Raw genomic sequence first — 12248 nt, 5'->3', positions numbered from 1 at the left:
GAGAGTAAAGTGGAGGAAAAATTATTGAATATAAACACAAGAAAGGCACCTGGGGTGGATGGAATCTATCCAGTTATATTAAAGGAGGTGGCAAAGGAAGTAAGCAAACCCTTCGCCATAATTATGATAATTTCCCTGGACTCTGGGGAGATACCCATGGACTGGAGATGTGCAAATGTGACCCCAATCCACAAAGGAGGATCAAAGGGAGACAGGTAATTACAGACCTGTTAGTTTTACTTCTGTTCCAGGAAATTAATAGAGGCACTGGTTAAAGAAGCATTGCAGGATCATCTAGACAAGACTTAAGTTATAGCTCGGACACAGTATGGGTTTGTTAAGGGGAAGTCTTGTCTGACTAATTTGATTGGATACTATGATGTAGTCACAAAGGAACTGGATACAAAGAATAACTTTGATATCATATATTTTGATCTTAAAAAAGCATTTGATACTGTTGCACATGGATGACTGCTGCACAAAGTGGAGCAGTGTGGCATTGGAGGCAAATTGCTGCTATGGATAAAGGGATAGTTGAGTGGGAGAAGACAGAGTGGTAATCAATGGAAATTGCTCTTCGTGGACTAATGTTATTAGTGGAGTCCCTCAGGGTTCGATGTTGGGTCCATTGTTGTTTTCTGTATTTATAAATGATATTGGTGATGGTATATCAGGCTTAAAGTCAAAGTTTGCAGACAATACGAAGGTTGGCAGGGTTGTTAATGACACTAATGACAGTACACTGCCGCAACAGGATCTAGAAAAGTTGAGCAGATGGGCTGAGAGGTGGCAAATGAAGTTTAACATTGACAAAAGTCAAGAACTACATATGGGAAGCAGTAATCTCAGAGTAAGTATCAATTCTGTGGTATCACACTGACAGTGGTAGATAATGAAAAGGTCCTAGGGGTCCTTTTGCAGGCAGATATGAAGTTTTCTCAGCAGTGCAGAGGGTCTGCAAGAGTTGCTCATGGTGTCTTGTCAATGATATACAGGAATTTTTCTAGCAGGGATAAGGAGGTAATTATCCCCTTGTATAAGGCAATGGTCAGGCCACACCTTGAGTACTGTATAAAGTCTGGAGGCCTCATTTTAAGAAGGATGTAGAGCTGTTGGAACAAGTACAGAGAAGGGCAACAAGATGAGAGAATGGAACAAAGGCTAGCTCTTACAAAGAAAGGTATAAGTTTTGCAAATTACAGTGTCTGGAGACTAGGCACCTGCGAGGTGATCTGATTGAGGTGTATAAAGCCTTGAATGGTTTGAGCATGCTCAATGCTGATGGGATTCTTCCTCTTGCTCAGAATAATCGCCTGAGAGGACATAAATTCAAATTGAGGAAGGATGGTTGTAGGATAGGTGCAGAAGTTTGCCTTTAGCCAGCGGGTGGTTGATTGTTGGAACAAACTTCCATCTGCCATTGTAAAAGTTAATAGCTTAAATAGATCCAAGGCAGAACTTGTTAGTGAGTGGATGGGTGAAATAAGGGTTTTTTTTTTGGCTGATGCTGTATAAGCTTGCTTTCTTGCATCATGTGCCTTTGCTAATGCTAATGACAACATACAACAAATATCACCTTTTGTGCCCTTAATTGATGAAAATCTGCTTTACAATGTCATCTATCTTATAAGTGTACTTTTCAACATCCTATAAGTTTTTTTTCCTTCTAATTGCAATTATTATTCTCAGTTCACATGAACTTTTGTTCGCCACGTAGCCTTTCCATGTAACTCGTCATGTATCATGTGTAAGGGAGGAGCAATCACATCTTTCAGTTCATAGGCCACACACAGTGGCGAGCAATCACATCCTTCACTTCGACAGAACCAACCATATCCTACACTTAAGCTGTTCGTCAGTCCAGGGGTACCGGATACTAAATTTCGGCCTAATCGGATTAGAATACAACTTCGTGATGTTCGCAAAACGCTAGAAGTGGATATGACATCACTAATCTCAAAACCCATTGCTCCTACTTCAAACTGAGTGTACACTTTCCGGCACTCACTAGTGCACTATCAGGCATACTTGCTCTGTCACTGAATAGCAGGCAGAGGAGCGAAAGCACTATACACATTGCTGTACCCAGGGCCAGCTCAAGTGTATATAGCACCCCAAGTCACATTGATTGATGGTGCCCCTCCTGCCGATGCGAAAATTTTCATTCTTTAGAATGATTTATTTTACCAATTTGTGCCAAGGTTTAGGGAGCATTGGTGCACCCTAAACCTTGGAGCCCCTAGGCCAGTGCCTTCTCAGACTTACCCTAAAGCCGGCCCTGGCTATACCTACTTGATTGGTTTGTTCCTTTCCATCACGAAAGAATGAACATGTGGGGCTGCAGCAAGAAAACATGGTTAGTCTTTACAATCTTGTACCCCTTCGAATTGATCGATATGAGTAGCAGTGACTGACAATACCTAGCCCGCTATGGCTAGTCTTAGGTAGCATTACCAGACGTCAGATCCTAGTTTCCGAGGACATGTCCTAGTTTTTAAGGCGTACTTGCGGATTTTACACTTGCGTCCTAGTTTTTTGTAATTTAAAAAATCATCTCATCATAAAATGAGTTTTCATTAAATATTCTGTGCTTTGCACCTTCGGTCAATACAATAGAATAAATAAAAACAATGTGATGGTTGCATTAAGTGGACTGTATTATCCCAAAATTACACAAGTAGACTGGGCCGAGATTCAGTTAAGGGTGCCCCTCCAGACTGTCACCAATAGGGAAATGACTGGCAGGAGAATACTCTGCCCACTGTTTACTTCTCACCGTATGTTCCAGGGAATGGTCACATGATCTCCAGAACATTTGGGAAACCTGGTTATGAACTTCGCTGTTTGGAATGTCACATGGTGCAGATGTCACTATATCTGATTGGCTGATCAAGAATGTGTAGTTAAAAAAAAAAAAAAAAAAAAAAAGTGTTTGATTTTGTTTGTGGCAGAATAGTGGGGGGGGGGGGGGCCGCAGTCCCCAGAAAAAATAATTAAGAAATGTGACTGAGCCTCCTGAGCTATCTGATTAAGAAAATGTAATTTCCAACATTTGCACTTTGGATTGCTAATTTGCTTGCGATTTACTTTTCAGTTAGCTTTGGTTGTGTGAATGCAATATTTTTGTGTGAAAGCTGGCAATTCAAGATTCATTGTGGACTGATGAATTGAGTCCACAATGAATTGATGAAGTGAAAAACCCTCACTTCATTCCACTGATGAAGTGAGGGTTTTTCTTTTGTTTTTTTCTTGTGAAATCGTATAGTAATATACGGCTATGGCAGTGGGGTTTGGGAAACAAAAGCATTTCTGTTAACATGCATTGACAATTCTCATTGTTAATGCTCATGAAATCTTCTAGTAATAAGTGGTTGCACATGGTATTAATTTTTGTTGCATTTTGCTTGTGAAATTGTGTAGTAATGTTCAGGTACAAAAGCAGGAGTTAGGCAGCGGCAGTCCCCACCCAAAAAAAAAAAAAAAGCATTTCTGTTGTTCACTTGCATCAGTTGTTAATGCTCGTGGAATTATCTAATAACGTAGGGGTGAGAGGAATCAGTGGTTGCATGTGGTGTGAATTTCTGAAACTTGTTTTTAAAAATATTGCCGTTTCGTCTTTTCTTTTTCTTCACTTCCGACATATTGCAATGTCACATGACATTCTGACCCCCCAAATAAGGTGTATTTTTGTTACTTCATTTTAAAAAAACTACCATTTTGCCGTTCCTTTTTCTTTATTTTCAGCTCAGCCATATTGTTATGTCATGTGACATCTGCCTGCAACTTGCAGTCAAGAAGACGGGGAACGCAGTGATTGGACGGAGTCAACGTGTCAATCACTGCTTTGACCCTCTTCTTGCTGCCATTTGGGAAGGGTCACCACACCCTTCTCTGAACTTATACCTAATCAAAAATCAATGATAGTAGATTATTTAGCCAATTTATGAATTTTAAGCAATTTGTTTCTGAGAAAAAGAAAGATGATAATTGGGAAACTTATTAGCCCATAGAAAGTTGGCTGAATATTTTAATCAATGCAAGAGTTCCGAGCTTTTAAAAATTGCTCAATATACATTTTCTATTTTTGCCCACAATGGGAATGCAGAGCGTACATTTTCATTAATTATAAATCAATGGAACATTAGAAATAAAATGAAAATATACAGTCTGTTCTGCGATAACACACATTTTAGCAATGCGATTGAAATATTAGGGAACAATATGAATATAATGCGATTTTCACATTGGCACATGCGTAATTTCATCTGCAAGTAACACCAGATGAACACAAAACCGGGCACCAAGCTGAACATAGTAATTGCAGAGCAATACATACAAGTTTACAAAGCTTAGAAAATATCAAATGTGTGAGAACAATATTTCCCACTTACTGTATTTGTATTGGTTGGAGACACACTGTTGTCATTCGCTATTTTCACAAGATAATAGGTGATATTATAGGCCAACTCATGTTTTCAGGAGCTCACATTTTTCTGTTCAAACAGAAATTTCATGAGGTGGGATAGCGTGAGTGGAGGAGCACATTTCTGGATGTCACTACGATAAAACAATTTGCAGTTCCTGGTTTATCGGGCTTTTCTTTTAATGTACTCTAATAATAAACAGGTAGTAACCTGAGTATAACCCCATGGGCAAGCACACTATGGGTGACCACACAAGTGTGAACCAACGTAAGTAGGAGTCAAGGTGTTGCACCCACATCACATGGAGGAATGCCGCCCCTCTATGTTACCAGGCAATATTAGAGGTTAGATGACTCTCACCAACCAGTGCAATACCACCACTTTGCTTATTGGAGGCTTGAAGTGGTGGAACCCATGTTTAGTCTCAAGAGCTAAGCTCCGGTCAACCCTTCCCCATCTCTTCCATCATGCAGTATGACTGATGTCTTTTGAGGTTATGAATGAACACCATGGTGAGATCCAAACTTCCTTACATTTCAAGGGTACAGCACTAAAAAAGTGTTCACAGGCTGCCGCAAGTTAGTACACCAGATCGAACCTACTTGTAACTCTCTTAGGAGGCTTCCGGACCAGCTAGTTTATAATCTTGCTACCTCTACTCTGCCAGATAGTGACTGGAGGGAATCCGAGTAGTATGTGGAGGGCACTGTCGAGGCCTCATTATGTCCAGGACCTGGGTATATTCCAACCATGTGTACACTATATCCAAAAATTTCGTTACTTCATACAGCATGACCCCCTCCCACTTTTTCATATTATTGAATATACCATGAATTGTCATACTAATAGAGCAAACATATCTGTGAAAAGATCTAAACCTTCCAAACACTTCCTAGATCATTTCACAAATATACGTGGTCTCAGTTCTAATCTCAACGATGTCCATTTCCACTTAGAGTCTGCCAAACCCCACGTACGTTTTCTGATAGAATCTCAGTTATCAGTTAATTCAACCACTGTTCATCTCAATTGCCAAAATTATTCGCTGTATGGTTCCTTTTGCTTCAAAGGTGGTACTTGTGCATATGTCCGTTCTCACATTCCCAGTCTGAGACTTGGTAATTTGGAATCTCCTCTTTTCGATCTTCTCTGGTTTAAAATCTCTCTACCTCATTCTGTCAAATTCATCTGTTGTCTCTACTGTTCTCCCAACTACACTAATCACTTGGAACTCTTTGATTGCTCTCTTTGCAACTTGACTTTCTCCAGTCCAACTTTCCTAACGGTGAGGTAATTTTCCTTGGCGATTTTAATGTTCCCAACTCAAGCTGGCTTCCGTTTTCTATTCACACAGACCCAGCTGGCCGAGATGCTGAGGCTTTTGCAATTACTAATGACCTCGCACAAACTGTTCATTTACCTACCAGAATACCGGACAATCCTAACCATACAGCCAACACGCTTGATCTTTTTCTCACAAGCAACCCTTCTAAGTACACGGTCGAAGTGAGTGGTCCTTTAAGCACCTCAGATCACAACTTGGTGATTATCTCTTCTCCAATGGAGCCTTCATCTTATGGCTATTCCCAACCTCGTGTTGCTTGGCATTACAAGAATGCAAAATAGGATGACCTGCGAGATTTCTTTTCTTCTTTTCCTTGGTCGGATTACTGTTTCAAAACTTCAGGTGTCAAAGTTTGCTCAGATCGTGTCAATAAAATTATTCTTTTAAGAATGGAATCCTTTATTCCACACTCCACTTTAAAATCTTGTCCTTTATCTAAACCTTGGTTTTCCAATAAATGTGCTAAGGCTGTTCACGAGAAGAATGTTGCATATCGTATTTGGCTTGCTTCCAATTCTTCAGTTTCATTTTCTGCCTACACCAAAGCTCGCAACAATTGTAAAGCAGTTATTAATCAGTCCAAACTAGATTTTGAACAACCTAAGAGTAGAAAACTTGCTTCTTGCAAAGCTATTGGCTGCAACTTTTGCCCATCTCTGCTCCCACATCTGTCAAAACCAGATGGTTCTATTGTCACTTCAGCCATGGATAAAGCTGACCTGGTAGCATTCCATTTTTCTTCCAACTCATGTATTAATGATCTTGGTAAAACACCTCCCACCATTCCCAACATGCTGCATTAAATGCCCGTGTGGCCTTCCGTCAAAATGATGACAGAAGGATTTTGACAAATCTTGATGATAAGAAAGCTCAAAGTCCTGATGGTATTTCTCCACTCATTCTCAAAACCTGTGCTCATGAACTTAGTCCTGTTTTTTGCCATCTTTTTTTCACTTTCTTATTCCAAAGGTATTTTTCCTTCTGCTTGGAAATTTTCAAATTTACCAGCCAGTTTCTAAAAAGGGTAAAAAATCCCTCCCATACAATTACTTCTACACTTTCTAAAGTAAGGGAGAAATCAATTAACCTCAAATCTTAAACTATCCAAAAACCTTCGGTCTGATCAACGATCGCCAGTATGGATTTAGTCAGTGTCAATCGACTGGTGATATTCTGGCTTATGTTACCCATTTATAGACAAATTCAATGGAAAAGTTTGGTGAAATGCAAGCAGTTACTCTTGACAGCTCAAAGGCTTTCGATCGTGTTTGGCATAAAAGTCTTCTAAACAAGCTCACTGAGGGTGATGGTAGATGGCTCTCGATCTTCTAACTTCTCCACTAATGCTGGTGTCCTCCAAGGTTCAGAAGAAGGTCATGTAGAGGTCGCCGTAGCCTAGTGGTAAGGCGTGCGGGTGGGTGCATAAGTACACGTGCCTTGAGTGACAGGGGTTCAAGCCCGTGACTGCTGAATATGGTGCTGTTTCTTGTATTCTGTCTATCTTGTGAACTCCTCTGACCGTTTGGTCATCCCGGAGTATAAACAGAAAATTTATTTATTTATTTATATTAATGACCTTCTTCAATTGACTGGAAATCCTATCCATAGTTTTGCTGATGATAGCACATTGCATTCCACTTTGAGAAACCTTGCCTTGCTCAATCAGCTTCAACTTCTCAAATATCCGCTACAAATTCCTTAAATGCCAATCTCCAGGTAATTCTCCAGTGGGGCAAAGACAACTTCATTGATTTCAATCTTTCTAAAACTCAGTCCTGTCATATTTCTCATAAAAAGAATTCTTCTGTTCCTATATCTTTGGTGACACTCCGATTTCTAGGCAAGATGATATATCTCTTTTGGGGATTACCCTGACTTCTAATTTCTCTTGGCACAAGCACATTACAAATATTGCTTCCTCTGCATCTAAAAATCTTGGTTTTCTATTTCGCTCTCGGCGTTACTTTTCTTCCAAACAGCTGTTCACTCTGTAGTAATTGCAAATCTGCTCTACCATGGAATATTGTTCCCACATCTGGGACGGTGCCCCCAAAACATCTCTCAAATTTCTAGATTCCATTCAGAAGAGAGCAATTAATGATTCATCTCTAACAGCATCTCTTCACTCTCTGTCTCATAGACCTTCTGTTTCTGCTGCATGCCTTTTCTACAGATACTTCCATGCCAATTCTTCTGAATTGGCTTCCATAATTCCCACTCTCTATTTCAAAACAGTCCGAATGTGTGCCGCCACCAGCCCACATCCATTTACTGTCCAACTTCAAACTCACAGAACTTTTAATCTTCCTCGTTTACTCATTCAACTGCCATTTTCTGGAACAACCTTCCTTCATACATATTTCCTGAAAATTACTGTCTACAGAAGTTCAAATCTAATGTCAACAAATATCTTCTTTTGTCTTCCCAACCTCCAACCCATGCACGGTACTACGTACTACAGGTTGTAATACCTTTCATGTTTGGGGTTTAAAAAAAAAAAAAATGGGTAGTAAACTCTATCTTATTGCATTTGCGATAATACAGATAGGTGGAATTCTGTAGGTTTTTATATTATTATGGTGCAATGTGTTTCCCCTTTATTGGAATCATATAAAAACATAAATAAATTTTCAGAAACTTTTCTTCATTTCCATTTTTTAAGCTTTGTACTTTTTACTCAGTATCTCACTCGTGCAATTTGTGTATGCTATGCTGTATTCGTTGTCATTGATCGTTTATCTTTTTTACTGTTGTATATTTTACAATCAAAGGAAAAAAAAAGTCAGTGAACAGAAATATCAATTAGTATGTATATATACTGCAGTGCTATATTTACTGTAATATTTATTTATTAGAAATTTAAAATATGTTAGCAATTTTATTGGGTTTCTGACTTTTTTTTAGTGTTTTACTTACCACACAGAACATTTCCATAAGCCCTGTTGTTTTTAATGTGCAAAATACCATAACGGGAAGATTTTTAGGAATACATGTACTGCATTATAGCAGAACTGACTGTACTGTGAATAGTATTTTGTTGGTTACTTACAATTTGAAAATAGATTGTAAAACATTTTATAAATACTTACTTTGTAATCCAAACTTACTGAAAATGATTGGAAGTAATGATAAATCTGTATTGTAATTTTTGGCGAAGATTTAGTTTAGGGTGCACCCTTTCTAGACTCGCCAATGCGGCAGTGATTGACAGGTGGAGACCACACCTACTTCAATTTTTCCCCGTTCTCCTTGCTGAACTAATCCTTTAGCCAGAGGGTGAATCTGTCATGAGAGTGAAGAGTACAACCAATGACGCTGCAAACCATTGCTGCCGAATCCTGAATATTATCGGAAAAATCGGTGTACCAAATACCAATCAAGTGTTGGGAGACTTACTGGCCCGAAAAGGATCGTCCGCAAATGCTGGGCTGGCTGAATGCTGAATATTAGCAGAGAAAGTTGTACAAAAGTTGGACCGGCCAAAAAGGTTGCAGCTGCCTTAATTCATTCAACTGAATGAATTTAGGCTATTATGAATTTATTAACCGAATTCATTTAATATTAATTGAATGAATTTGTATATTTGAAATAGAAATACCACAAGGTGTTATATTTATTTACTTTTTTTTTTGTACGAAAGTGATGTTTCTCGTTTTAAGTTAACTGATTGGCTAATTAGAATTGCGTAATCTCCTTCATTTTGTGTATTAAAATGTTCAGTTATTATTGTGCTAGGCTACGATTGACGAGGTGGATTTTCTTTGTATTCTTGTAGTTTTTTGATAATTTCATTGTTTTCCCAGTTATTGCTTCAGTTATTATTGACTTTTAAAAAATAAGCATTTTTGTAGACATTTCGTGCATTAACAAACAGCAATTTCATTGTTAATGCAGTTGGAATTCATTATATTCAATTCCAAAAGTGGGGGTTTAGGGGGTGGCAGCTCCCACCAAAAAATTTACAAAAATAAGCATTTTTGTAGACATTTTGAGCATTAACAGCAATTTCATTGTTAATTAATGCAAGTGGAAGTGTCATTATATTCTAAAGTGGGGGTTTAGGGGGCGGCAGCCCACACCAAAAATTTTTAAAAAATTAACATTTTTGTAGTTTCAACTGGTGCATTAACAAACAGCATTTTAATTATTAATGCACGTGCAATCGTCTAGTAATTTACAGGTGAGAACAATCGTAGTTTGTGAAATTTATATTTCTTGTTTTAAAAAAAAAAATTCAAAGTTTTACTGTTCCTTTTTCTTCATTTTAGCTCTGGCATATTGTGATGTCACATGATATTTCGCCATCCCCGTATAACAACCATATTTGTTTCTTGACTGTTTTTAAAAAAATTGCTTTTTTCATTTTCAGCTCAGATGTCACGTGACATCCGCCACATGCGGTTGAGGAGAAGAGAGGGAAAGCAGTGAGTAGGTGGAGTAACAGCCTGTTAATCACTGCTTTCCTCCCTTCTCCTTGCCACCATTTTGAAGGGTGCACCCTAAACTAAATCTCTACCTAATTTTTTAGTAATAAATATTATTTTTAAAATGTCCTAATTTTTGAAATTAGTTCTGGTAACCCAAGTCTTAGGGGTTTAGTCAGTTGGAGATCATAATCTCATCCTTAGTGAATTAAGAATGAACTTAATAAATTGGTAAAAATTCACTTTATGGGGGCACCTCCGCATTTAGGGAAGAAAGCAGTGATTGCAGGGCCAGCAGAACACGGTAAGCCTGGTAAACAGTTATAGGGCTGCTAATGTCTGGGGTTGCCGAAATTCAAAATTATATTTATTATAAAAATATTTAGGCCGTACTCGGGTTAACGGTACAACCTTCTAATTGGCTGTGAGAACGGGGGGGGGGGGGGGAAGCAGTGATTAACAGGTTGTGACTCTACCCACTCAAGGCATCCCCCCTCTGTTTCAGACAGAGGTTACGTGACACGACGTCCGCCTAAACTTTCTTAATTTTAACTATCACTGGAGCAGTAAATACGAAATTTGTCGCGTATGGTTTCGTTTGCATGCTGGTTTCTGGTGTGTGCTGTTCAATTGTTGCTGCTTGTTAAGAGTTAATATTCCATAGCTGCTTGGCACGTGGTTGCTTATTTAGTCCTGAGTTCCTGTGTTGTTATCCTGTTCCATCCCACAGGTAAACTGTTTGGTTGTTTTTTGCTGCTGTGTGTTGACGTCACATTTTCTTATTTTGTTTATTTCTTTTTGTGTTTTTCATAGAAGCCTGCAGGCCAGGGCTGATGAGGTGAGTTTTATTTGCATTTCTGTGTTGTTTTCACATATCATTAACCTAGTGTTGTGTTGGTAGAGTTTTGTGTCGGTTGCATTCTTTAAAAAAAAAAATTCTATATTGCCGTTTTGTGCTTATGCAAAGAGCAATTTTATTGTTCATTCTACGTGTTCACTGACTTTTGTTTGTTTAGTGAAAAAAGGTTAGGTTTTTATATGACTTCGGGAGGGATTCAAGCAAAAACTGATCGTTGGATGAAAAAAAAAAATTACAACAGGAGTCATTATTATTATTATTAGCCATATGGTGCAAGGAAGCCAAAGGCTTATGCTGCACCAGCCAAAAAAAATTCTGAATTACCCTGAGAGAGAAAAAAAACAAGAGTCAGAAGTAGAAAGGAATCACCAAGAAAGAGAAGAATGATGATGATATCCAGCTCAGGATCCTGGGTGTGCCAAGCCCATACTCACGTTTTTAATCGACTTCAATTTGGGTTTAGTGAAAAATGGTTAGGTTTTTAGGTTACCTTTTTACTAGACTTCGGGAAGTATTCAGCAAAAACTGGTTGTTTGCTGCATGTCATGTTACTTTTTGTTTCTTCTTTTGAAAAAAAATTAATGTTTTCGTGAATTTTCTTAATTTTAACTCTGCCATGTTTTTATGTTGCGTGCCATTGCATTTATTTTATTATTATTTTAGTCGTTACTACGAAAAAATTGCCGTTTTGCAGTTAATTTCGTCTCTTCTTCTCGGCGCCATTTCGTAAGGGTTACCGTTATCTGCAGTATTACCAATATTTAATAAAAGCATCTAAAGAGTGATAAATACATTTTCTGCCTAGCGGCACCAAAAACCCTAATACTGCTTCTGAGTGATCGGTAGGTGAAGGCTCTACTACTCACCCACTTTCCCCATCGCCGAGTTCCGGATTTTAAAACAGCAGCAAGTGGAATGATAAACACCCTAGGCATGTCAACCTAGGACAGGAGGTGGGAGAAAGTAGCGAGTGGCACCTGCCATTCTTCCTAATTTTCAGTGGAAGTACGGAGGGGAGTAACCGGATTCTGGCGTTTACAAATTTATGAAGTTAAGGAGAAATGGGGAAAAATACAAGTAGCAGTGATTAACATCCCAAGCGCGCTATCGTTAGTTTTGGATGTTTTTCAGTTTGGAGGTCATCACACCCTTAGTGAATTTAGAATGAACTTAATAAATTTATGAGGGGGAAGAAT

General features: G+C 38.6%; 1 protein-coding gene across 1 annotated transcript in view; it reads right to left on the bottom strand.

The window, feature by feature from the left end:
- Positions 1-11599, bottom strand: part of LOC150078363 (transcription factor IIIB 50 kDa subunit-like) — a 57214-nt gene extending 45615 nt beyond the window's left edge. The window contains exon 1 of the mRNA XM_090384543.1: positions 11543-11599. Coding sequence (XP_090240669.1) covers positions 11543-11599 — 57 coding nt within the window. The remainder of the gene's footprint in view (positions 1-11542) is intronic.
- Between the last annotated feature and the right edge of the window lie 649 nt (positions 11600-12248).

This window comes from Mastigoproctus giganteus, chromosome 11 (genome assembly GCF_048544385.1).
Source record: "Mastigoproctus giganteus isolate SK-2022 chromosome 11, ASM4854438v1, whole genome shotgun sequence".
NCBI lineage: Eukaryota > Metazoa > Arthropoda > Arachnida > Uropygi > Thelyphonidae > Mastigoproctus > Mastigoproctus giganteus.
This window is presented reverse-complemented; position numbering and strand designations above follow the sequence as displayed.